The sequence below is a fragment of the Agelaius phoeniceus genome, chromosome 8 (genome assembly GCF_051311805.1).
Source record: "Agelaius phoeniceus isolate bAgePho1 chromosome 8, bAgePho1.hap1, whole genome shotgun sequence".
Classification (NCBI taxonomy): Eukaryota; Metazoa; Chordata; class Aves; order Passeriformes; family Icteridae; genus Agelaius; species Agelaius phoeniceus.
This window is the reverse complement of record NC_135272.1, coordinates 12,280,255-12,305,820: the sequence shown is the minus strand read 5'-3', so window position 1 is coordinate 12,305,820 and position 25,566 is coordinate 12,280,255. Positions and strand designations below refer to the sequence as shown.

The 25,566-nt window shown below is 40.1% G+C and overlaps 1 protein-coding gene across 3 annotated transcripts in view; it reads right to left on the bottom strand.

The window, feature by feature from the left end:
* BRINP3 (BMP/retinoic acid inducible neural specific 3) overlaps positions 1–25,566 on the bottom strand; it is a 203,533-nt gene that overhangs the window by 166,539 nt on the left and 11,428 nt on the right. For 2 of the 3 annotated variants that reach the window (XM_054638251.2, XM_077182029.1), the window contains exon 2: positions 18,417–18,702. The exons of the other annotated variant lie outside the window; for it this stretch is intronic. In XM_054638251.2, the coding sequence (XP_054494226.2) occupies positions 18,417–18,652 (236 nt within the window). In that variant the 5' untranslated portion in view covers positions 18,653–18,702. The remainder of the gene's footprint in view (positions 1–18,416; positions 18,703–25,566) is intronic. 3 annotated transcript variants of the gene reach the window in all.

Sequence of the window (25,566 nt, the reverse complement as noted above, 5' to 3'; positions counted from 1 at the left end):
ATCTGAACTAATCACCTGTAAATTTTCCCTGACTTCTTTTTAAGAGCCTCAGAATTTCACTGCCCTGTATCAATGCTGTTGCTCTGCAAACTCCTTTCCTACTCCCTAATCATCAAATCCACAGTACTTTGCCACCTCTTGTAAGTAATTCAGTCCCATGTATTAAACTCCTCTAATTCACAAAATCCTCAAGGATTCCTCCTGTCAGACTGAGATTTTTTTCTTTTATTGTTACAACCTCACATCATTATTCATTTTGTTCCTCTCAGTCTCTGTCCCAAAGTTTTTGCAATCAGGATCTGAACCTACTAAACCAAACCAGGAGGTAAAATCTTGTTAAACAAGTCAACTATTCACACAATTTTCCACTAATGACAGTGGAACCATCCTAGTTAATGTGAAACTGGTAAACCATCTTCTTCAGCACAGTAATTACCCTCCTTAGGTACCTAAATAAACAAATGTCACACCGGGGTCTGAAGTCTTTTGAAAATCTGAGGTTCTTTTGAAAATCTGTTTCTGAATGCTAATGCTAAGCTGTATAGAAAATGTCAGTGATTGACTAGTGGGGAAAAAAAATAGTACTCAAACAGCATATTTAATTGATATGGCATTAGCCTCAATGACATTTAGAGAACATCAAAGACAGAACATATCTGTATCATGAGGAATATGAAGCGAAAATGGAACTTCAGCAGAATGATGAAATTTAATTCAATGAGCAACAATGGTTAGGATAACAAAATATGCTATGCAGTAAGTTTACTCATCCTCTTAACTTTATTTGTGCAGCCTGAAATTGGATTCCATAGAAATGCAAAGTTTTACAGATTGCTGAGATCTGAACCTTTATCTTTCCTTACAGGCTATTTGTATTAATCTACTTTTCTTTGAAGCACAGAGCTATTAAACTGTTAAAGCTCATTTAAAATGTGGCTGTATTTCTATCAATGGACCCAGATAGCTGAATTATAGATTTTAATTATGCTTTTTATACTTTGGACATGCTTACTTCGAAATATTTGCGACAAAAATATGCAATTAAAGAGCTTTTATTGCTGCTGATTGGTGAATTGTGTCTATATTGACAGCAAGAGGTGTCTTTGCATATAGGAGAAATTACATGGGCCACTTTCTATTAGTGACTAATACAAAAACCAGAGCCAGCTTTGTTCCCCTACCTTTATTAGTACTTTACCATGAAACCAAAGCATGTGCAAATGTAAAATGCCATGTGCTTTAGCAGTGATATACAAGAATATTTCACACTTGAGTAGCACCCATCCTACAAGACCAGTTAAATACATAACTGGAAAATCAGGATTTATGCTATTCATCTGACACATCTGACTAACTTCTCCAGTTCAGCAAAAGCAGAACATCCTGTAATATTCAACCACTTTTCCCATTGCAAACTGCAGCTGTGGGATCGCCATAACACAGGGAAAAACTAAAATAAAACATAATTAAAAAAGAAAAGTAGGAACAAGCACTGCAGTAAAATGGTAAAGGTAAACTCCATTTGCTTTACAGATAGCAAGCAATACGTTACTCTGTGCTTTGCCAGATTTGAAATTTAAAAAGTCATCTTGTACCACCAAATATACCTGGCACCAGAGTGGAAAGAGATACAGAATAAACCTAATCCTTTCACAAATACCACCACCCTCACAAAACTTACACAGCATGACATGAGCACTAGGAAAAAATGAGCATTAGGGAAAAATGACAAAAAGGAGGTGTTTATAATGGACAATTGTTTTCTTCCAGAAATTTAATTTCTTCATTTAAGCTTATCAGTATTTTTAAAATGGCTGAAAACAGAAATTACTACAAACTGCTTCAGAGGGAGCACACTGTGTGTGTCTAATATCCTCTCTAGCTCAAGGTTGGTTCCAAAATCTGCACACACATATTCACACATATTCTCAAAGTTGTATTTCTTTTTAGTAAACAATTATCTAAATTACTTCTATGAAAATGATGCTTTAAAATTTTATTTGGTATGAAAAAGGTGTTCAACTGACCTGGAAATGCCCAAGAGAAACCACCATGCTAATGGTGGAAAAGACTTCTCAGGCTGTCCAGTCCAATCATCAACTCAGCACCATGTTCACCTCTAAACCATGTCCTCAAGTGCCACATCTACACCCTGTGAGCACCTCCAGGTATGGGGACTCCACTATTGCCTTGATCAGCCCTTGCCAGGGCCTGACTGCCATTTCAGGAGAGACATTGTCCCTAATATCCACCCTGAGCCTGCCCTGGCCCAGCCTGAGGCCGTTCCCTCTCCTCCTGTCCCTGTTCCTGGGAGCAGAGCCCGACCCCCCCGGCTGTCCCCTCCTGTCAGGAGCTGTGCAGAGCCACAAGGGCCCCCTGAGCCTCCTTTGCTCCAGGCTGAGCCCCTTTCCCAGCTCCCTCAGCCCCTCCTGGTGCTCCAGCCCCTTCCCCAGCCCCGTTCCCTTCCCTGGACACGCTGCAGCCCCTCAAGGTCTCTCTGGCCCTGAGGGCCAGAACTGGACACAGCACTCGAGGTCCCTCAGCAGTGCCAGCACAGGGCACAGCCACTGCCCTGGGCCTGTGCCCACACCAGGCCTGGCACAGCCCAGGGGTCATTGGGCCTCTGCTCCACCTGGGCACACCTGGGCTCATTTTTAAGTTCTGTCCCCAACACCCCCAGGGCCTTTCCCAATGGGGACTTTCAGTCACTCTGCCCCAGCCTGGAGCTGCAGGGGGTTATGGTGCACAAAGTGCTGGCATCTGGCACTTGGCTTTGTTGACCCTCACACCACTGGTGTTGGGCCATCAATCCAGCCTGCTTGGGTCTCTCTGCAGGGCCTTCCTACTCTCCAGCACTGTCAGGACCGTAGACATTCCTCTGACTGTCCTGGATGGCTCGAGACCCTGGCAGGGGGCTCAGAGACTTTGGCATGGAGTCAAAAACACCTAGGCCTTTGATTTTAGCCCATGGAAAAGATTACCAACTTTGTGTGAAGATTTACAAGCCACAAGAGTTTGAGTAGATAGATGGTTAATTTGTCACAGGGTGAAAAAGGAGAATTTTGGGGATTTAGAACGAGGGTTCAAGAGGCAGGATGGAGGAATCTGGGCATGTCCTGTCCTTCTTCTCCTTCTCCTCCATCCTGTGCTGTGATGGTGACACTTCTGGATTGGTTTAGAGTAGAGACAGACTGTCTAACATAGGTGATAGGTACTGGAAAATTATTGTAAATAAAGTACATGCTGTTCTTAGTATGAAAAGCTAACACCACCCCAAGGGCAGTCAGTGTGCCCCAACCTGACCTGCTGGACAGGTCTCAGCAGGTCAGAGAAAAAATGTCATAGATAAGAAAAAATCAACAACCTTGAAAAGCCGAACCAACAAATCTTGACTTCTGTTTTGGTTGTGGAGCTTGGAAAAAAGACTCTCTAATACCTTGGGAACCATTTCAACCACAGAAACCTGAGACCCAACATTTTTCTACTGCATTTAGTAATAGCTGAGTTTATAGAAAGTAAATGTACAGTCCTTGAACACCCTGGTTGTGAAGGCTTCTGCCTTCTGCCTGTGAGGAGCATGACTGTTCCTCATTTCACAGCACGGGAATTAAATCTCCATAGTACTGTTCCAAACTCCACCATTTGCTATCAGTGAGAAAAACATCATCACTCTTTATATTAGAAAGGAGTTAAATAAATCCCAAATCCTAATCCTTTTGCTGGATTAGTCTCAGCATCAAGCCCACAGTGGACACATTTATACTTTTATATATTTCCCTCTGTATGCCTGTCAACTTACAATGAAGATCAACATACCATTTCATGCTAGTCTAGACCCAGAAATTTCTGTAGTTTGTCAGTTCAGCCCCCCTGCTTTAACTAGAAGTGGATTACTTCATCTGAGACAGAGAGTTTAATACCCCACAAGACTAATTCACAGGTCATGTCGTTTTTGCATAATGTTATTACAGAGATAGAATGATTCCTGATTTTCAAGACCTGGTTACAGCCAAAGGGCAAATAACACAAGTGTCTTTGCCTGGGGCATTTGTAATGTGAACTCATTCATTTCACTCCTTTCTTGCTTTTCAGCATTGACTAAGAGGGATTACCAAACCTTGTGGCAGGATAATTTAAATCAGCAAGCAGAAAACATAGGGATTGTTTTGATTCTGAGTTATATGTTGAAGGGCACCTTCCAGATCATTTTGCTAAGACTGAACTTTTCTTTCAATTTAATGTCCTACTTTGCAACTTTTTAAGTTTAAAAGTTCTTGTTAATTATCTCTATATTCCAATGAATTACTATGGTTAAAATTCCTTTTTAAGTGATTCACATTTTACCAATCTCATAGAATGGGAAAATATGGCCATCACTTTAAAAAAAATTGAACAGTTTGCTTGTTTATTTAGTGGTTTTGATTGTTTTTGTCTCTGAAAGAAAAAGTGTCAGGGAGTTTGACGTATTACATTGATTTCTAAGACTCCTTCATGTTTTGGGTGCCAAGGAAACACATACCCAAGTCACACAGAGCTGCTACTTCAGAACGTGTAAACAAGCACACATTTGTGCTCACCCAGGCCAAGGAGTCAGCAGTAAAAATAGATATAACCATTACTTCATCAGGCAGAATCTTAAATAAACAAACGTGCCTTTGAAGTCAACCACACTAGAAATAGTTCTACTTAAAGGAATATCAAATTTTAAAGGCAAATACAATAAAAATATCTTCCAGACACCACACAAGGCCTGAAACAAAACAACAAAAACAACATGCTTTTTTTTTAAAACAAAAAGTGTAAAGGCAAAGGTATCTAAGGAACAAAGCAGTCCTAGTCCTCCTTTCAGATTCTTTGAAAGTTTGGAGTTGTGCACCACCTCTAATATTTATCAAACATATATTGAAGGCTCTTAGCACCATCAACACATGAGCACATGGTAGACCTAGAAATGAAGGTACAGGTGGAAAATCTGTAGTGTATGAATTTCCCATGACATTACCACAGAAGGAATCTATGGAAAGCTGAGATTTAAATGAAGAGCTTTTGTAGTCACATACATACCTAATTTTTTCTGTACTTTTTCAAGGCTAATTTCATTACCTATATCCAGAATCATATACAAAGACAGATAAAAAATATGGAGCAAAGTCATGGTATCCCCTGTTTGAAATATAGGTTTCATGGTAATGAAAAGGAAAAAGAAGTTTCATGGTCATGTGTTTCAGTTACAGATTCTCAGAAGTCTTGTATTACAGCCACAGCTAAAATGTAATGGATAAGTTTAAGGCATAATCTAGAGTTGACCAAAAGCATGAGGAAATGCAGCAAGATGTGACAGAATGTTTCTGCCATAGGCATTTTAATACAAGGAGCTAATCAGGAAAGATCTTTGGCATTACCAGGGTTACAAAGATTTTCTGGATGTCTGATTCATGAGCAAATGTCCATAGCAAACTTCATTAATTGGCCAAAGGCTCCTATTCAGACACCAGACTGCAGAGAATATAAGCTTTTCTTTCTAAACAACACTATTCTTCTCCCTGCAAAATGGTGAATCATTAAACTAATTTATTTACTCATCTATATCTATCTTTATGTTTATGCATATATATATCCACATATCTCTACATTCACATAGATGCACATGCATACATATTTGTGTACAGAAATATATACTCATGAATATATAAAAAACACATGAATTCATATTCACACTGCTTCATTCTCACAATAATCACCAATATTTGGGCTCTAGACATCAGTAGATTAACAAACACCACAGTCTACACACTTTCCCACACTTATTCTAATTTATCAGGCCTGGTGATTTGCTATCAAAAACATCATTACAGAAACACAGAATCTGCCAGTTTGGAAGGGACCCACAAGGATCTTTGAGTCCAGCTCTGGGCCCTGCACAGGACATTCCAACAATTCCATCCTGTCCCTGAGAAAGTTGTCCAAATGTTCCTGGTGCCCTGGCAGCTTTGGGGCTGCACCCATTTGCTGAGGAGACTGTTCAGTGCCCATCACTCTCTAGAGGGAAGAACTATTCCCTAATATCCAACCTAAACCTCCCCTGACACACCTTCAGGCCACTCCCATGAGTCTTGTCCCTAGCCATGAGAGACAAGGATCAGTGTCCATCTCTCCTCTTCCCCTCACAAGGAAGTTGTAGCTGCAGGAGGCCTCCCTCAGTCTCCTCCAGGTGAACAGACCAACTGCCCTCAGTGATCCTCATAAGGCTTCCCCTCAAGGAAAGCCCTCCTTTGGATGCTCTCTAACAATTCAGTGTCTTTCTTACTTTGTGGCACCCAAAACTGCCCCCAGCACTCGAGGTGAGGCCACCCAAGAGCAGAGTGGGACAATGCCCTTTGCTGGGCCTGGTGCCCCAGGACAGGGATGCCCCTCCTCTGCTGACTCAGATCCACCTGGCCATGGACCAGGATCCCCAGGGCTCTTCCCAACCTGCTCTCCAGCCTCTGATTCCCCACTCCATACACAGAACCAAGGTTGCCCTGTCCCAGGGGCAGCACCTTCCTTTTCCATATGTTTAGTGATTGCCCCTCTCTCTAATTTGTTGAGGACTTTCTGCAGTGCCTTTCTGAGGGACTCAAACAGCTCCTCCAAGTGTTGTATCATCTGTTGAGTATCCTTTCCAGTCCTATGTCCAGGTGATTAATGGAGAGCACAGGGCTGAGGATGGAGGCCTGTGGAACCCCACTAGTGGCAGGTTGTCAGTCTGATGTCATCCCAGTCACTATAATCTTTTGTGCCCAATCTGTGAGCCAGATGCTCACCCATTTCATGGTAAGTTTATCCAGCTGTGGGATGGACATTTTGTCCAGAAGAATCCTTAAAGAGACAGTCTGGAGAGCTTTACTGAAATCCAAAAAGGTTACATCAACAGGCTTCCCTTGATCAGCTAGGTGGGTCACTGTGTTATTAAAGGAAAACAGGTTTGATAAGCAGGACTTTCCCCTCATGAAGCCATGCTGGCTGTGACCAATGACTCTGTTGTCCCCCATTAACTGGTTTTTCAATACCTCCCAGAATAACCTTCTCCATAATTTTACCAGGCCCTGAAGGGAGGCTGGCAGACCTGTAGTTTCCAGGGTCCTCCTTCTTGTCCTTCTTGAATATCAGCAGAACACTTACCAGATTTCAGGCAGCTGGGACCTCTCTGGATTCCCAAGACTGCTCAAAAATCATCATGAGAGATGTTGCAATGACATCAGCAGCTCTTTGAGGATTCTTGGATGAAGCCCACCAGGCCCCATAGATTTGTAGGGATCCAACTGGAGCAAGAGGTCCCTTACAAGTTCAGGACAGACAGGGAGTTGATCATTCTCATGGACAGGGTTCTCCAACTCACAGCAGTGAAACTCTGTGGATCCATCACCCATGATGAAGACAGAGGGAAAGAAGGCATTAAACATCTCCACCATATCTCTGTCTCAGTTTGTGAGGTGACCATCCTCATCCTGGCATGTGCCAAAGGTATTTTTACTCTGCCATTTGCCATTACTGTATTTGAAAAAACTCTTTTAATTTTCCTCCACAGTTCCAGCAGCCTCAACTTCAGCTGAGCTTTGGCTGCACAAATTTTCTCCCCACAATGGGAAGCAGCATCTCTGTATTCTCCCCACATCATCTGACTGCTTCCACACCTTCCTTTTTAGCCTTATTTCCAAGAGAAGATCCCTGTTCAGCCAAGCAGGTCTTCTGCCTCATCTGATTTCCAGTATTTGGGAATTGCTGACCAGCAAAACTGACCAGTGCTAATGGGCTCCAGCACCTTTAAAACATTTTGCCAGGGGACCTTGCTCACTAGTCCCCTGATCAGCCTGAGGTTGCTCTCCTCATGGCCAGAGCTGAAGTTTTGCTGGCATTTTTCCTCCTGCCACCAGAGATTTTTAAACTCAACAACTCCATGCTTGCTGTGGCCAAGACAGCCCCATCCTCTACTCTGCTCACAAAATCCCAGCTGCAAACAAGCAGCAGATCCAGGAGGGCATCTTTCCAAGCTGGCTCCCACAGCACCAGTTCCAAAAAGCTCCAAAAGTTCATCCAGGTGTTTTTAGGGTACAGGTGGTGGTGTTTTAGGAGGCCCCACAATGACAGAAGGACTTTTGCCCACCTCATCAGTTGTCTGGCCTTCTAGTTCCAGAGCCTCATGCCTGGTGCAGGAGGTGCCAGCCCTGCTTGCCAAATTCTGAGGAGGTGAGGAGGAGGAAGAGGAGCTTTCTTCCTGTTATGTGCAGGCACGTGCTTCCAGCCTTCATCTTCAATACACTCTTGGCTAGCAGGCTCTTGACTAATTACCCTGCAGGGCTGTGAGCCCACCTGCTTCTCCACTTCAAGGGAGGCCTGAGATTCCTGAGAGCCTTGAAACTGAAGCATCTATGAAAATAATCAGTCTCTTGCTCGTTTGCTTGAATCCTATGTATTCTGTTTGAATGACTTGAACTTACTTATTAATTATTTTTAACACTTATTTTGCATGGGGAAATACATGAAATGCAGACAAAAGGCCACATTCTGTTTGTTATTGCAGGTTATCAGATTGCTTATGCTAAGGTTTAGCCTTCATCATCATCATCAGTAGTAGTAGTAGCCAGTATTTTTTGTAAATAGCTAAAGATGTAGCTAAGTAAAATAAAATTTGATGTGACTTAAACCAATGTCTTTGTTTAATTTCTATTATTAGAGCATATATATATATATATATCAGGAAGAAAAGATGATATTGTATTTGAGCTCCTAGTAAAGCATCCAATCCAATCTATATTAGCTGTAGTTCAAGAACTGTAAGGATCTAGTTCAGAATTAGCTGAAACACAAATATTTAGTTTAGATCAATCAATTACATTTCCCCAGTACCCATATTCTGCTTTTATTCTGAATATTTGGCAGTGTCTCTTCTGTTTTGATTTTAAATTATGTTACTCATATAAGTCAAAACCTCTATATGTGCTTTTCCCTCAAGAAATTAGCATTCACTCCTCAAAGCCAGTTTCTATCTCTTGGATAGAATGGATGCATGTGAGACCTGCATACACAACTTCTAAATTGCTGGTGGGCTCCGCATGTGTATTTTTCAGAGCTCTGTATATATCAAATTGTCTGGTCAGTAACAATATCTTCTCTTCTCAAGCTACATAAATAAAGTAGAAATTGAGAGTATCAGAAGATGAATTGAGATACAGAGCCATTAATGACCTTAAGAACACTGTTATCCATAACAATCATATTGGGATTCTAGGCAGAATCGAGCAACAAGACATTATTTTGAAGTATTGCTTTTCTTCACAAGGGTCTCTGCTGGAATGAACCTGTAGCTACAAAAAATAAAATAAAATTCACAACCAGCATAATGACTGTGAAAACCTGTAGAATCAATCAATCCGAGCTAGAAGACAAGTAAGATTTGGATTCAGAGATATTGGCCACAACCTTAACTTAATGATAGTAGAAGAAAATGACAAAGATTCTTGAGTGAGCACATTCAGTGTGGTGTCAGTTGGTGTCAGTTGTTCTTTTTCCTGCATGGAAAAGGCACAAATGCCCTTCTATACAAAGAATCACACACCCCAATCAATATCACTGGCTTTTTATACAGAGAAGGTTTCTGTGCTACTCAGTCATTTTTCTCTGCATAAGGTACAAAGTGCCACCCATATCGACTTAATATATAGTCAAAAAGAAAAACCTAAAAGCCATTCAGTTTGTAGACAGCTACTGCCCTAGCATTAAGAAAAAACAGCAACATGGGGGTTCAAACAAAAGCAAAGAGAATTTGATTCAAGTAATAAAAAAAATTTAAAAATCCTTTTTTCTTCAGTAATTAAAAGAAATCTTGGTAATTGTTTTCTCCTTTATGAAAGTAATCAGGGTTTGATATCCTCTACATCTTGAACATCACTGATAGTACCAGCAGGGATACTGAAACAAAAATGAAAAGGAAGGGCAACGAAAGAACAAAGACCAAACTAACAAAATGTCTTCAAAGAATTAATGAAAATGACCTGATCTCATGTGCAAAATCCTGTCAGACTACCCTGCTGACTGAAGAATGTATCTATCTGTTATTAGTGTTAAACAGCTTTTACACTACTTCAGTGATTGCATGAAACCATTAAGTTACAGCCTCTATTATACTAATTTTTTTAGGGCAACTTAAATGATTCATGAACTCACTAACTCAAATGATGACACATCATATTCTCTAAATAAATGTTCTTTGTTCTTGGGAAACAGATCAGTAGGAGGTTTGATCTAATAATTATCCTTAAATATTAGATTTTGAAAGAGAGTATATTCTAGAAATAGATTATAATAATGTTTACAAAAAGTAAGATTTGCTCTTCTCCTTGCCATTTGAGTTTCTTTAGGATCTTTGCTTAAATACACAGAACAAATGGGGAGAAATACAAAGAGAGATTGTCAAAACACAGACTCCTGCAGTGCATTATGAAAAAAAAGATATACAGAAGGCAATCTTGGCATCAATAGTCTCCTTTGTTGCCAAGCTGAAACACGCTCATGTTCTTGTCAAGCTGACTCCTGAGAACACTGCTAATCCTGCTGGCACAGCCAGCACTGCTCCCCAGCACCCTGCCCAGTGCTGCTCCAGCTCACCAAGAGGAACTCCACCCTTTTTCTGAAACCCAGGAGGCTGATAATGAGTGGAGTGAGGGGTTATGGGGTAGGTCTGAGTCTGGTCCCTGGCAAAACACCCTTGAGGTCTTTGGGTTCTGTAGAATTGGACTCTCTGATCAATAACGTGTTCAATAACTGAATGACTCTCAATAACACTCCTGATAAATAACTGAATGACTCTCAATAACTCTCTTGATAAATAACTGAATGTTCTCCAGATGCTGTAGGAAGCCAGAATCACTTAAAAATACACTGTGCCTCCAGGGGCTGTCATGCTTTTCAGACTCACAAAATGGTTTGGGTTGGAGGGCATCTTAAAGCCCATCTTATTCCACCCCCTGCCATGGGCAGGGACACCTTCCACAATCCCAGGCTGCTCCAAACCCTGTCCAACCTGACCTAGGACACTTCCAGGGATGGGGCCTTTTTTCCAAGACCTTCAAATGTGGGCTGGTATTGTGGAGGAGTCTCAAAAATGAACTTGATTTCTCCTTTGTTCCTGAGTAAAAAGTACTTTCCCTTACTAAGGGCACATGACTTCTCTGCCATGCTGGCTCATAGATATCAGAGAGCTGGAAAAACAGGATCATTTTGGGAATCAGAACTGCCTGCCTTCCTGTATTGTCATTATATTGCAAAGGTTCCATATTATTATCTCCTTATCACAAAAGTTCCATACCTCCTTGGTGTTTCTCATGGGCATCTCCTCAGAGCTCTGACTCTTTCTTCTTCCCAAAGCAGCCACTGACTCCAGTTCCCCTCTCACCCACCCACCCCACTCTTTTATAGCTCTCTTCTTCTCATTGGGTACAGCTGTGGCCTGTGAAAGTCAGGCCTGCTCCTAATCTTTGCTAATTGACCCAGCTGAAACTCCTTAGGGGTAAGATTACTTTCTATACTACCTTTATTTTCTTATATTCTATCCCCCTACATTCCTGTCCATCTCTGAGCCCTTACTTCTGTCTGCTCTTTTCCTGGAACACAAGAACCCACAAGATCCCAGGCTCTTTCATTATTGCCCATGGAAATATCATTGATCCATGCATGGCAGACCCCTTACACAACTAGGATTGTGAGCACAGACCTAAACAAGTGTCCAGTCTTTATTTTCTGCACCTTTCATGTCTCTGATATCCATCTTAGGAGTCCCCTGATTGTCCCAGTGATACTGGAGATAGCCAAACCCTCCTTCACCTTTGTGAACCTTCAGTCTAGAGACTTGTCAATCCTTTAATATTCTGGCTAAACTAAACTAGACTCTGGTTATAATTAATCTGAAAACGTGTTCTTAACTTTTCTGTCATGTATGCGTGGCTTCTCAGTTTAAATTTTCTCTTCTTTTATTTCCACCTTTTCACAAGCACATATCCTCCAGAGAATCCCCCTGAATCAAGAAACTAATATAATATTGATATTATATAATATTGATAACAGGAATTGCCAATTGTAAAGTATCATGACCTGGTATGTTTTTAGGCTCTAAAATTAAACCAAAAATGCTTTGCTATGAAAGGGATTTGCATTTGGAACAAAGGGATGGAAACTCAATTATTTTGGAGGACATTATCCAGGTATTTCTAGACCTGGAAATATGGTCAACCAAAGTTTTAATTTTGCTCAGGTATGTGCTTATTCAAGCAGTTTCACCACACCTAGTTATCTAACTGGTGCCATGTTTTTCTAGCTAACTAGAATAAGAGAGGCTGTTGCATCACAATCCAAAATTAAACTCATTGATGTTTTTCACATCCATTCTTAAAAATATGCTGGGCTACAAATATTATTTCTCTAGTGGGAATGTATCAACTCACAATCCAAAACCTCTCATCAAGCTCTTCCCTCTTACCAGCCTGTGAGCTCCTGAAAATTATAAAGAGGATTTAGTGCATTCCCCAACCTAGCCTTCTGCAAACATTCTGGGAATGATGATTCATCTGATTTCTGTACATTTTATACACCAAGTTGAATGGAATATTCCCTAAAGGAGCCAATTACAACACAGACCAGAAGCTATTTACTGATAGAGCCAATTGCTGGAAAAGGCAGAGATTTCTGTTATTCCAATTAAAACGCATGTATTGAAACCCACTTTTGAAAGACCTTTGTTAGTTCTTCTCCACACTTTAAAATTCCAGATTAATCAGTTCAAATCACCCTCAGGAAGAGCACAAGGAAATGTTATTCCAGACTGTAACTGGAGTGAAAATTGTGATTCAGGGCATATTGTGCACCTGCACAACTGAAGCCCCATGGATTTTATCAACACTGTCTGTCACATGTGTCAAGTCTAGTGAGAACTGTGGGCTAAAATATTTTGATAGGGAGTAAAAAAATGACAAAACCAACTAATCTTGCCCCTACTTAGGTTCACACACAGGAGTTGAAACATATTAGTGAGTGTCCTGTTACAGTCTTGAGTCTTGCTCACTTTGCCCTATGGGTTCAGAGGATTCAGAACAAAGGAGAGGAACCCAGTGTGTTCTTATCTTTAACTTGATAGCATTATTTTCAAATGCTTCTATTTTTGTAGCTGTTCATGAACACAATCACTTTTAAAACAACCTCTAAGGGAATCTTCTCAAGCTACATGAATACCAGGCTGCCAAGGGCAGCTCACTGCTTCAAGAGATTCCTTTTTTACCTTTTGCAGAGTAGTACTGGGCACATGTTAGGTGTAGTTTCCCCAAAGGATGTCAATGGTCACTAAAACTTCATCCACTTTTACCTGCACCACATCATAAACCCCTTTCCTCCTATTTGTATGATTGGGAAGGTTCTGTAACTTTGTATGTCCCAGAATTTCTTCAATGATTAGGAACCTTTTCTAAAGAACCAACCTAAATTTATTCATAGCCGGTTTATACCAATTTGGTTTTGGGGCAGAGATGGCTTTTGGTTTAGATAGCTCATCTTACTTTATAATATGTATTCTGTTGGCAGGAATTGTATCCTCTTTCAACTCTCTTTTTCTCCCCCACTAAATATTGTCAAGTAATTCCACCTTAAAACAAAGAGTGAGGCTCTTTCTTCCCCTGATTTTTCACATCTGTTTCAGGTTTTAAATAATTTTGCTTCAACAAAACTCCATAGTATCCCTGAGGAGATTTCCTCAAGACCTTATTTGATAGGTTGAATACTTCCCTATCTCTGTAGAAATTACCTCTTCTGATACAATGTAAGTTCTTTGCATAATTTCACAATCACTCTTTCCATCCTGGTAACCTCTCTGTCTCATTCTGTTTGGATTTAAATTCCTTTGTCTGGGTAGCTGATTTACATAAGAGGCACAACACTCCTTTTGTGTATTAAATAACAAACTATAAACTTGGTTTTCCTTGCCAAAATACTTTTGGATGCTAACTGCAGGAGCCACCTTCCATGAAATATTGACACAGCATTCCCATGACTTTAGAGGTTTTCAGCAGCCATCCAGGTGCTTTCTTGGTGGTTTTCTTCATAGATCAGTGATGAAGAATAGCACCAAAAACTGTGGCAATTGTTAAATTTCCTGCAGGAGGGTATTTTCTTTGAAGCATTAGAGGGAATAGAGCACTGCCATAATAATCACATCACCAACACAACCAGCCCACAATTTCCAACTTGTAACAATGTTGATAACACCAGTTGTATATTATTTAGGGTTCTGCAATACCAGATTAAAACTTATTTCGTATTTATTTGTCTCTTTCAACCTTGTCCTGTAACACTGAATACTCCTGGCCTTGGAGAGAGCCACCTTGTTTGCCCATGAACATAACTGAACCTTAATGTATAGAATAAAACATGGGTAGCAGATGATTTTTCTGCTGGTACATTCTCACAATTGATGCACTAGTTGGTTTTATCACATGATTGTTTGATGCTACAAAAGCCAGACATGGAGATAAGAAAAATTATAACTTTTCTGTTTAAAAAAAAATATGCTGAAGTTAAGACCTCCTATTAGAAATTGGGCTCAGTTAATCAGTGTGTTCCTTGGTGCAAATCTTTGGCTTCATCCCAACAATTATTTATAACAGATTCATGGTCAGATGAACACTTGTTTACAGTGACCACAGGGTGTGGATACAAAGCAGTTGCTTTTTGCCTTATTGGCATGCAAACAGGGAGCTTGGCTTTAAGCTGAAAAAGGGTAAATTTAGATTGGATATTTTTCCCTGTGAGGGTGCAAGCTGAGGCTGCCCCTGGATCCCTGGAAATGTCCAAGGCCAGGTTGAACAGGACTTGGAGCACCCTGGGTTTGTGAAGGTGTCCCTGAATGATCTTTAAGGTCCCCTCCAACACAAACCAGTCTGTGATTCCATGAAAACAGAAAATTGAGTGATCAATTTTCTTATTTTAGCCTAAAAGTTTGACTGCATGAATTTTAAATGCAAACAGGTTATGTAAAACAAGAACTGAAAAAAAGTAAGCCTACTGAGAATCATTAAAAACAATTGCCATATGTGAAATTAAACTTTAAAATCAGTCTGTCTCCTGCCATGCAAGTGACAGAAATAAAAGAATTAGCACAACATTGTTTTACTCAATAGCTGAAAAATAATGACGATGTATCCTTCAAGTAAATTCCATTTTAATATTCTGTGTTATTCTCTCTACTGGGTGCTTTTGCAATTTCTCTGTCCTATTATCTGATTTTAATCATTCTGTATCTTTCATAGGCCTGCAGTGCATGACCTTGACCCCATTTAAACCAGTGTCAAACAATGGTACATGACAAAGGCCTTTGCACCTGTAACTTTGATATTTACAGAAAAATGAATTACTTGATATAATCAAGAGAAGAATAACATGTATTCTCTGCTTTTTTTAATATGTTTTTGATTAAAATAGAGAATGTTTTTAATGAGGCAATGAAATAAAATCTTGTGATATTACAGATTCCATCAAGATTTAATTTTTTTCCACATCATTACTGCCTCTCCTGAGACTGCAAATGGAGGGGAAATGAAAATATCATTCAAGTCACTGAATAATTGTTCCACTGTTGGAAAGCAAAAATCAGACAGCAGTCTCATGCTGAAATCTCCTGCTACACACCTTGAACTATGACATGGAATATGTGCAACTCACTGCTGGCTTTCTGTTATTTTTATTAAGGCCGTTTCATTTCTGCTGGTTGTGGACAAACAATCCCAGTGTGAGGTTGCTCTTCCCAAGCTGGCTCCCATGGGCAGCAGGACTCGATGGCTTTTGGCAGAGAGATGCAGTTGGTCATCTCTTGTGTCAGCCTGGAGACACAGGAGGTGAGCTGCTACTGCTCAGAGCCCTGTTGGTTCTTCTGGAGCCAGCTCCTTTCAGAAGAGAGGCATTCCTTTAGGTAGCCTGCAGCCTCTGGCCACATTTTGTGCCATTCAAAAAGAAAAGGGGTCCTCAGTCATTTTCTCTCTGACCCCACTGTGCTAGCAGCATCCTGCCAGGAAGGGTTCAGATGGGACACAATCCCCTGGAGTCCCTCGCCCTACACATCTCACTCATCCTTCACCACACAGATTTTGAGCTGGCATGGATTTAAAATGAAGGAAGAAGACTTTCCTTCATCTTTAACCTTTAAATTTCAGGTGTCAGGTGTGTGGTTCAAGGGCTGAAGAGCTCAGGGAGTGGAGGGGCTCTCTCAGCACCTTTCTCCCTGGTTAATTCAGCTGAGTCCCTGCAGGCAGGGGCTCTCCTCCTCCTTACCTCTCCCTTCAAATAAGGACCTGTCCCTGAGGGATCCTTTCCATTAGGTAAAAGACAGGTGAGGGAATGAACACACAATTAGGCTCCAAGTCCTACAGCCTGGGAAAGCTCATAGAAAAGCAACAGGGATTAAATTTACAGTGTGTGGCTTCTAACAAGGTCACGGTGTTCTGCACTACTCTCTAATGGGACCATATTTTACAAGGAAACTTTACAATAAGATTTGTTTTTGGAGGGTTGAATCAAAAAAAGTACAGCTTGTGGCTCTTTTGACTTCCTGGAATAGGCAGAGAATGGAACTAAAGCTGAGAAACATTTTCTGTGGGATTGTGTAAATTAAAGTCAATTGAAACCTCTACACAAACCCAAATAAATATTAGCAGGGTGATTACAGATCTGTGAAACTTAACAATGTTGCTGTAATGATGGCTGAGAGGAGGAAAATTCTCAAGGACCTGATTGTAAGAGCTCAAATGAAATACAATTCCATCTTTCATGTTTTAGCAAGATAATTTTGGTTCAGTTTTGACTAATACAGAATAATGGGAATAAAATATGCTGCCTCAGTCTCTGCATTATTGGCTTTACATTATTGGTCCTGACAGCTGGCTTTTAAAATGCAGTAAATATTGGGCAATGCTGTTCTGTTAAGACAAGCCACTTCATCAAGCATATTTCCAAATCACACTTTATTTTCAAAATGGGTTTAATTTCTCTGTAGATCGCAAAGGAGCCCACTGCAAAATTGACCTGCGACAGACTGCCCTCTACTGCATGTATTTGGGAAAGGAAAATAAAGCCAACTCCTTAAAAATAAAATCTTTACACGCTGAAGCCAGCACTTCTGTCACAGGCTACTGAACTCTGAACTAAATATAATATACATATAGGCATTTAGCACTCTTACCTTCTTCTAAAGGACTAGGGAAGAAGAGCCCAAAATAGGTGTGAAATTTGCACAATCTCCTCTGTCCTTTTCAGGGAAATCAGTGTGTGTCTTCCCAGACCAGTATGGGTTGTGCTTGTAGGATGGACAGTTATTAGGGGAGCTGAAAATCTGCCCTGTATTGCCCTGCTGCCCCACTTGCTTTTGTGCTTTTGGCTGTTGGGAGGAATCCATCACATTTTGAAGTAAAAAGTCTCCCTGCTTATAGATCTATTTTCTCAGTCTTTAATCTCTCCTGGTCTCTCATTTGTCCTTTAATCTATTTGCCATTAGGTCACTCATATAAGACTGATCTCCCCTTTTCCTGCCCATGTCCTTGATAATATTGGATGCTACTGAGTTACACACCCATTGCACATGATTGAGGAGATATTTCACCAGTGCTGTTTCGAAACAGAGACTTACAGGTTACAAACATTTCATTGAAGCAATTCCACAGCAAAGCCCAAATCCTCAAGCAGACCTATACTTTTGAAGTCTTCCCTTTTATTTTTCTTTGCTTTGGGCCAGCCAAATGCTGAGATTTTTGATGGACCAAACTACCTGCAACCTTTGTTAAAATTCACAGTGGCTCTTATCACTCGATTCCTCAGAGAAGCAAACACCCCTTTTCAAAGCAATGGCATAGATAAACGTTAAATAGCATAAACTAACATTAAACATTTCTGAGTCACTTTTGAAATGCCCTCCTTTGTACCATGAGGTCTGTCCTGTCAGCAGTATATGGAGAGCCACAATTTCATTCTTAAAACCTCAGCTTAAGTCTTGATGAGCCACACAGAAAGCAATTGATGCATGATCAAAGGTGATCCCTCTGCAACCAAAGGTGGTGTTTGAATCCCTAGCACATTTTTGACCATATCACTAGGACACAGTAGAGGTAGGTAGTAAACAACAAAGTTTTTCAGAGCAACATAATCAATTATCAAAAGGTCTTTAAACAAAACAGAAACAACACAAGCAGCATTCCCATAATACACAGCGGCCTTGCATATATTTCAGCAATGAATTTGGTGTCCATGGATTCGTTCCCACAACTGAACCTTTCCCTTAAACGAAACCCTTATTGATAATTTACAACTTCTAAGGACGGCATCTGTGTCATTGCTTTCCCTTTGCTTCATACCTGTAAATCTTGTATCTTGTGCTAAATCCCTGTCGGCTTCTGTCCACAAAATCAGTGTATTCCTGTGAGCGATGGAAGGGTCCCTTATCAGAGAGGAGCCAGTCGAAGGGGCTTGTGGCATGCTGATCCGAGACAGCAGCAACTGCTAAAACCCAGCAATGAAGACTCAGTGCTATCCACTCCCATAGAGCCATCAGAGAGAACAATTCAGCACCAGCACTGCATCGCCATATCATGCTTCCACTGGGGACTTAGAGCCTTCATTCTCTTAGCTTTCCCTCAACACCTAGACAAAATACACAGTCAATTAGATAAGCACACACTAGGCATCCCTTGGAAGTAGAAACAAGTTTCCTTTCTTTCAGCTTAAAGAGATAGTGGCCTCTACTTTATTATATTTTACATTAGCATAAACCCCACTAGGCTAGTTAACAGTGGAGTGTTTCAGTACTTCAAATGCTGTGAAACTAATGTCTTCATTAACATCATCAGTGATAATATTTACTGTTGAAGGGAAACCTTCACAAATCATCAGGGGAGGGATTGTTGGGGTTTTTTTCCCATTCATGCTAGTCATTAATGAAAAATACGCAACATCAGATTCTTAGTCTGTTAGCAGCAGTACAAAAATCATTCAGCAATGTCTGTACATAATCATGATGTACAGTAGTACAAAAATCATTCAGCAATGTCTGTACATAATCATGATGTACAGTAGGACAAAAATCATTCAGCAATGTCTGTACATAAGCTCACAGTTCACACATTGGACAGAAAACAGGTGAGATTCAGAAGACCCAGGCTGCTTTCTCTTTTAATGTCCTTGGGGAAATTGCATTGTGGTTTGTCTTCACTGCAAAGTGTGGTTAACAGAGCCAGTTCCTCTGTCCAAAGCAGCATCACTGGACAGAGTCACTGCCCTGACCAAGAGCTCTGGAGCTGCCCACAGTGATGAGCTCAAGTGACTTACACCAACTCCAGATGCTGAAATTTTGGCTTTCCCTAACAGCAGCATTTTACTTTCAGTCCAAATTGCTCCAGCTCAGTGGATCAGCCTAAAAACACTTTTTAAATGGTGCCTGAACAATTTTTTTTTGTGTGCCCTGTCACAGATCAAGTATTGATTGCATCATGTAGGAACTCAGTGAAGACAAGCCACAGCTTCCCTCTGTACCTCAGACCCATGCCTGTGGAATGGGCTAGTGTTTCTAATATCCTGCAGAGATTTCATTAAAACATCTATGCAAGACCATGAGGTTTTCAGAGATGACAAAGGGCATGCAGATTCCTAAATATATTGAAGCAATCAGTTCCAGTTTTCAGTCTAAGTTGAAACAGCACAGAATGAATTAAAATACATGAATGTGAGAGCTTTAATTTTGCTAGCTGATGAGTTTAAATAAAATGCTGGATTCACATTCACTCAAATCAGCACTCATCATGACATTTTCACCTTTGCTATGCTTTTGAAACTTGGTAGGAATTTTTTCCTTCCTATCAGTAATTTGGTCTGTAAGTGAACCCTAAAAGATGGATATTTCCAACAGAACAGTCCTGCAATTGAACACTCAGCACCCCCATCCATTATAATGAGAATTGTGTCACTGAATAAATATGCTCTGTGCATATATGTGAGATATTAATATTCTCAAGAGCCTGCAGGAAGCTGACTGCCTCCAGGAGAGCACAGAGGTTCTTGTGAGCCAACAGGAATTTACAGCCTAAGAATATAATAATCTGTCTATACAACCAGATAAATACTCAGGCTTTATGTGGTGTAATTGTTTGTAACATGATTTGGACATGATTCTGCAAACAATAAATGTATAAAGAAAGACCCTGCTCATATTTCATGCTGAGCATGTACGGAGACACTGAATTATAACCATAAACAGTTACAGCCATGCAGTTGTTTCTGACCATAAAACACAGATTGCATTAATTTTATAAATCCTTTTGAAATTAAATTCCAGGAGTCTACAACAGAGACCTCTCAAACTTTTATTTATGCTCCCAAGCCATCACTTCCATGCAAAAAGAGTCTGCATATTGGAGTGTCATACTCCTAGACTGGTGGTGGCTTTTTCCCCCTTCAAATTAATGTATTTGAGGTTACAACACTGCATAACCTTGCTCCCACTGTATGAGAAAGTCTGCACAGATTTGAAGCAAAACTAAAATGTAATAGATTGCTCTACTGGCCCATAAAAGCCATGAGGATCATTTGGTTGCCATTTCCTGTTAAAAGTAGATCAGTATAAATAAAGAAAACATTCCAGTCACTTTCAGACACCCAGACCAGCCTTTGCATCACAACAGAGTGAAAATCCACAAATGCTTTTGTCTCTTATCATTAGTCAGGGAAAAAAATATATTGCACAGCATATTCATTTCCTTCCATCATCCTTAGCATAGACAGGGAAGATGCTGGGCATAATTTTTTGACATTATATGAAGCTACAAAAAGTGAGTGTCATGAGAATTTCAATTTTATACCTACTGCTGTATTAAAATTTCTAACTTTTCTATTGAAAAATTCCCATACTTGATTAAATGAGAAGAGATAGGAGTTTACTTTTTCAGTTACTTATTAACACTAAAGTGTTTCAGGCTGTTAAACTGTAATGATGACTAATTGAGTCCCTTTTGAATTCAAAATTATAATATTAGGATTGGAAAATTAATTACTGTGTATATGTAGCATCCTCCTAACACTAGACTAAAACAACACTTGGAAAGGAACAGTGGAAGAGCCAGGAGTTTATTTTTGGCTTAATGCTGCACCTCATGGTGTGTCATAAATTAACCACTGGCAAAACACCTGCAGAGAACCTGTGCAGGTACAGAAGAAAATAATCTTGGTTTAAAGATCTCCTTGTTTTAAATACCTATGGAGGTATATTCCAAAGGAGCATAAATATACAGGAGAGAAATAAGGAGAGAAAAATCATGTGTGCATCTGTAACTGGTATTTATGCACTTGTGTCTGTTGTCCAGCCATTGCAAAATCATTCTGCATTGCATTAATCCTCATAACACCCCTGAGAAGGAGAATTTAACAAACAAGGACCAGAAGCCTGAAAAAATGACTGCTAAGGGAGGGGTTAAGCTGTTTGAGGGATCTAAATGCGTGTTTTCTATTAAAAGATAATTTAGAAAATTCTAGCCAAAGGATTTTTGCAAGGCTTACAGTATGAGAAATATCTAAAAATTTTGAATATTCAAATTCTCTAATTAATGCAAATACCCTGAAAACATTTTATAAAGACTGTTGCAGGCATATGGAACACACAAAGTTTGCAGTTACAAAGCCACAATGGAACTCCAGGGAAGAACAATCTGTATTAAATTTGTGGTAGATAAAGGGTGGGGGACATGGCAAATAAAAGCACCTGTTAAGTAACAGAGCTGGGAGATTTTCAAGTAGAGAAGACATTATACAGAGAGCAAATAATGCAATATTTATTCTGTGATAAAAACTGCCATGTCAACAATGGTCTCTTTGAAGCGCTGGCTTAAAGGACAATTCATAGGTATGGATGCTCTGCACATTTATTTTCTGTTATCCCCATGGTTTCACCCAGCTACCAGTTGTAAATGCTGCTAAGCTTTTGGTCCTTCTAAATTCTGAGGTTAAGGTGAGTTCAAGATAGGCTGAGTTCTTCTTTGTTAGAAATCTATTGTCTCCTCCCTGGCATTAGTGCAGCAGGAATTTGGGAATACCATAGCTAAGACCTAATTCTCTTGAACATATGAAAGTTCTGGAGACTGGCAAAATCCATGTATTTACATCATGTGCAGGTGTAGAGCTGGCAAGTGCAATGCAAACATTTTGGCCACTGGGACAAATTTCATCAAGCTTCAGCTGTGAACAAGAGAACAGGACGTCTGTGGTCATTTTGTTGCCATCATATTGTAGGGCAAGCCCCACCAAACTCAGTCTTTTTTAGGTAATTTTAAAGAAATATTCAAGTTGTATATAATTACATATGGTATTTTATGAACTCTCTAAGACACTGAGCTAAGATAGTGCAGATTGAAGTGTCTGCTTGATTTGTGGGTTGAGCTTTCTTGCTTACAGAGCATTAATTAATGAACCACGTATACGAAGATACACAGAATAATATAGAGCCAGCCCAGATGTGTGCACAGCAATGCTCAAGAAAAGAAAAAAATCAGTAAATTCAAATCCTTTCTAAAATGGAAATTGTGGAAAATTTTATGAGGGGAAAAAAACCAACTAATCTATGGTTACCTCAGTGCATGTAACCTTTTACTTCCCAAGAGGTGAGAGTCAAGTTTAATACAGATTTGTTAACTTACACTAAAGATATAGCTACTAAATTGGTCATTACTGGTTCACTAGTGGAGCAGCCTTTTATGTAAGAGTCAATAAAGTTGATGTTAAGCATCACCAGTAACTTTTTTGGGCCACATCTACCTGCAGTTCTCAAGGATCAAAATAAAACAACTGTACAAATGTATGGACATTTTTTTATAGGATCAGGTTTGGGGTTTTTTTCAATATTTCTCTCTACCCTGGAATCTGCAAGATGTATCTGAGACCTTGGTCTGAGATCCCCTTCTGTCAGTGGAAATGCAGAAGACCAGGGTCTCTCTGAAATCCTTTGGGTTTTATGTTCACTCAATTTACAAGAAAATGCTGATACAACGCAGCTCTCCATGGAAAATTGAGAATCCTCTGTGCCAAAGTGGGATTCTCCTGGCTATAACTTCCCATAATGATGCAATAAAAATTTAAGACTGTTTTTCTCAGATATGTCCTTTCAAAGGAGAGTAAAAAATAACTTCCTATAACATTTAGAAAATTAACACATCTAAGATGGTGCTTTTTTTATGCAAAACACAAAGCTTGGCTTTCCTTGAACTAATCAAAATATTAAATACTACTTGGATATCCTTTAAAAATAAACATACAAAGAAAAAATATGATAACAGATGGTGGGGAATACATCCAATTCTGTTTGTAGGCAGTTGGATTTCAGAAAGGTCATAATTTTACCATTTATGAGGGTTTTGGTACTCCATCCCACCATTACTTACAAGCCTTAGGGATTTCAAAGTTACTGCTTTTGATCAAGTGCAATACATGGTGTAGCAGAGTACCCTTCATATTTCTTTTAGATTGCACATCATGGAAAACAGGAATGGAGCAAACCTTTTGTTTTCTAGGTATTACACAAAATTCTCAGGAATGCTACAACTTTGAATCGACAGCAAGAAGCAACATTTTATTTACTGCAGGTGGATGGGAAACAGTGAAATTCAGAGAAGGCAAGATAAGTCCAAACCTTTTTTTTCAAAGGTGTTTTGACACTGAAAAATGGAAAGACATTTTACATAAAGAATAAAGCAATAGTCTGTGTCTCAGAGATTGCTCTTATCTGCTGTAAGTCCTTGGGTTTATCACTTCATGTGTCTCTGCTTTCACTTCCCTGTCTGAAGTGTGATGCTCACATTGCCCACCTTTGCAAAGCACCACAGGACCTCCTGTGTTATCATCAGGGATTCTTATTCTTCCTTCAAGAAGCCATTTTTTCTCATGCTAACAGTTTTAAGTGAATGAGACCTGAGGAGGCACCTGCCCATGGCATTCTCACACAGCCCAGCTGTGAAGCTGAAGGTGTGCTATGGGAGAAAAGGGCAGAAAGGGCTAGAGAGGAGGGCAAAAAGTATCTCAGCTGTGCTCTGCTCTGGGTTTAGCCACCACACAGGTTCTGTTCTCCAAAGGAAGATACTCAAATCTGTTGGGGAAGATGAAACAGGAAAGCTTTACTGATACAATTGCTTGGCAAAAGATTTTTGATTTTGAAATATAGAGACTATAAGCAAGATTTTTACAGTTATTTGGTGTGAGTGTATGCCTTTTTAGGGTATTTTTCAGCAGGTGCTTAAAATATGGGGAGCAGATACTACTGTCTTTTATTGCTTTTCACAATTCTTTTATCTCATGAGGTGGGATAGCTACTTATGTTTTAGGACTACTGGTTTCTTGGCTGATTAGCACAGGCATAGCTAAATGATTTAGACTTTCTTCTTTGCAAATTTGGTGTCTGACTTTATGTTAGTTTGTTAGCTGAAAATTATCAAAACATTTTTGGGAGCTTTCTAATTGTGGGATTAATGCTGGTGTACTATCAGTATCAGCTAGAGAAGGGAGCAAAAAGTATCTCAGTTGTGCTCTGCTCTGAGCTTAGCCACCACACAGATTCTGTTCTCCATAGGAAGATACTCATATCCACAGAAAAAACATCTCCCAAGCTGAATTTCCTGAAGGGCAGAAAAAGGACTTGTGAACTGAGGTGGGCTGCTCGGTCCTGTGGTCACAGCCAGCTGTTGGACAGAGGTGAGCTCTGCTTGAAGTCCCCCCAGATGTCTGGGGCAGGAGCAAGAGACCCAGAACAGAGACAAAGAACAGGCTTTGGGGACATTGGGATCACTGAATCACAGGGTCACAGAGCTTTGGGTTGGAAGGGATCTCAAAGCTCAGCTCCTCCCAATGCCCAGTGGCCCAGGTTGCTCAGAAGGACCAGGGTGGAGAATGGTGAGGCCTCCCTGCCTTCAGATCAGACCTCATCAGCTGCAGGGGACAGTGTGTGACACTACAGAACAATTAGAAGGCACCCATGTAGACAAGTCATATTGTCAACATGGTTTTCCAGAGGGGGATTGAATCACAGATTGTTCTCTGGCCCTCATTCTGAGCTGGAAAAAAATCTGAAAGGAGAAATTAATTCTATGTCTAACAAGCTTAGAAGAGTTTTACATTCCAGGCTTAAGAATAAGTGTTCATATCAGTTCCTGGTAGCAGTTTTGACTACATGCACCCCAAAATCAGCACCTTTCCTTTATTTAAACAGAGCTTCACCCACTGCCAGATTTCAGCTTTCTTCTCCCCTCTCAAAAGGGAGACCTGTAACTATGTCCTCAACAGCCAAAATAAAGAACAAATAAGGTGTCTGATTTTTAAGTTTTTTTAAACAAATGAAGGGGAGAAAACATCAAATGCATCCACGGAAAGAGAGAATTTATTGTCAGCCCAACCTCTGCAGCTGCGCTCAGCTCTGTCTGGAGTGTTGCTGGTTGCTGAGTGTTACAGCCCTTTCCCACAGAGCCTGCCTTGGTATTT